Source organism: Emiliania huxleyi (genome assembly GCF_000372725.1).
Source record: "Emiliania huxleyi CCMP1516 unplaced genomic scaffold EMIHUscaffold_746, whole genome shotgun sequence".
Taxonomy (NCBI): Eukaryota; Haptophyta; order Isochrysidales; family Noelaerhabdaceae; genus Emiliania; species Emiliania huxleyi.
This window is the reverse complement of record NW_005196411.1, coordinates 15,883-18,037: the sequence shown is the minus strand read 5'-3', so window position 1 is coordinate 18,037 and position 2,155 is coordinate 15,883. Positions and strand designations below refer to the sequence as shown.

At 66.5% G+C, this 2,155-nt stretch overlaps 1 protein-coding gene across 1 annotated transcript; it reads right to left on the bottom strand.

The window, feature by feature from the left end:
• Positions 1–1,111: 1,111 nt before the first annotated feature.
• EMIHUDRAFT_120936 (hypothetical protein) lies at positions 1,112–2,155 on the bottom strand (the record flags this gene model as incomplete). The annotated part of the gene is made up of 1 exon (XM_005760646.1): positions 1,112–2,155. One exon carries the CDS (start codon positions 2,153–2,155, stop codon positions 1,112–1,114), a length of 1,044 nt encoding a protein of 347 aa, XP_005760703.1.

Here is a 2,155-nt window from a genome sequence, read left to right as displayed (position 1 = left end):
TCGGCTAAGTCGGCCGTGGCACGGCCTGGGGCCAGGAGGCTCCCACCGTGATCAACGATACGGCGCAGCCCCCAAATTTTCTTCGCCTGCGGAGGGCGATGGATCCTCTTCATGCTTAGCAATCGCCGCCTCAGCATCCTCCTCTTCCGATTTTCGTTGCTGCTCCTTCATTCTTGAGCGACGTCTAGCCAAACAGTTCTCACATGACACGAAGCTCCTCAAGCTTAATCAAACGCGTGACGGTGAAGCCTGTGTGTGCTGGTCCTCTTTGAACGATCCGCGCGTGAGGTAGCATAGGGCCTTGTTGGCAGCAGCCAGCTTGTTGCGCTGCTTCGTTGCGATGAGCTGATTGGGATCGCAGAAGTGCATGCCAAGCACCGCCACGATCTTGAAGCAGAACACATCGCAACCGCATCGTCCGCACTGCCATCGGCATGCCGCGCCCGCCGCTTCGCCGCAGCCGCCTTAAGGCACGCATAGCGGCAGCACATGGTGGGGGGGGTACTTGAGCAGGCGTTGCGCGCCGCAAGTAGCGCACTGGCCCTGGGAGAAGGCGATATGGCGTCGTGCGCGGCATACGCGGCATACGTTGGTGGGACGCGTCCAGGTATTTCGGGTAAACCTGGAGGCTTTTCAGGTATACCCGGGTTTTGCCCGGAGTTGGCCTTATGTCGTCTAAGTTCATGGCCCCCGACCATACAGCGTCTAAGTCCGAGCCCGGCTCCGTGTGGGGGCTAAGTTGAGCGCTCGCTCGCTGCAGAGGCTAAGTGTAGAGCGACCCTCTAGCCCTACTACCCAACCATTCTGGGGGCAGCTTCGCGATGAAGCCGTCTGCTCCCGGACACACACACACATTGTAACATTTAACTTTTAAGAGCTACGAAACTCCGCCGCCACTCCCAAAACGAAGTGTGCGCCGTGACACCAATGGTGTCGCACACACACGCTCTCCGACTCCGTCTCGTGCGTCGGTGTGGCACACCGACTAACACACACACATTGGAACAACACGCATGAGCCGCGGGCTGCGCGGGCTGCGCGGCGATGTCCAGACGCCGGCGCACAGTCCAAAGCGTAGTGTCAGTCTCGCTGCGAAAGGCGGCCGCGCCCATCATTGCGCGCCCTCTCCCAGCGCGCGCCCGAGGAAGGCGCTCGCGCGGTCGACGACTCTGGCCACCGTCGAGGGCGAGTAGATGCGGCCGGTGATGACGTGCGGCTCCTCCGAGTCGAGCACGTCGACAAACTCGGCGGCGGCGGCGGCGAGCTGGCAGCGCATCGCCGCGTACGACACCACCGGGTCGGCCGGGTTCGCGAAGACTAGCGTGGGCAGGCGCGCGCGGCCGATGGCGGCGACGTCTGCGAGCTGCACGCTCGTGTAGACGGCGCAGAGGTTGACGACCGACTCGGAGGGGTAGGCCATCGTGCAGACGCGGGCCTGCTCCTCGGACACGAACGGCACGTGGTGCGTCCTCCCCGCCACGCAGTGCACCAGCCTCGTGGCCGCCGGCAGCGGCAGCAGCAGCGCGGGCCACTTGAAGAGAGCGTACGCCCGGCCGGCGAGCGAGAGGGCGAAGCCGGGAGAGACGAGCACGAGCGCGGCGAGGGCCGGCCTCGCCCACGCCTGGCAGGCGAGCCACACCGCGAGCGTCCCTCCCGTCGAGCAGCCGACCAGGACGACCCTCCTGCCCGCCAGCCGGCCGAGCGCGAGAGAGACGGCGGCGTCGCGGAGGAGCTCGCCGCATTTGGCTTGCTCGCACAGGCCGCGCCCCGCCCGCTCCGGCGGCGCGAGCCCGTGCCCGCTCAGCCGCACGCGCACCAGGTTGGCGCCCAGCTGCGTGGCAATCTCCGCGTCGGCGGGGTCAATCTCCTCTGGCGACGCGGACCAGCCGTGGAGAAAGACGACGGCGACGTCGGTCGCCGCGCCGCGCCTGCCCGCCCACCGCACGCACGAGCTCACGCCTGGCTGCAGTGGCCCCGCCCGCTCGTCCCGCTCCGAGAGGTACGCCTCGATGCCATCCACGCCGATGCCAGGAGGGAGCGGGTCGCTCAGGTGGTCCGCAGGGGCGCTCAGAAGCGACACGACCTCGTAGTAGCGTGTGAGGACCGCGGCGAGGAGCAGCGTGAGCGCCGCTAGAAGAAAGGGCCAAGCCAGCAT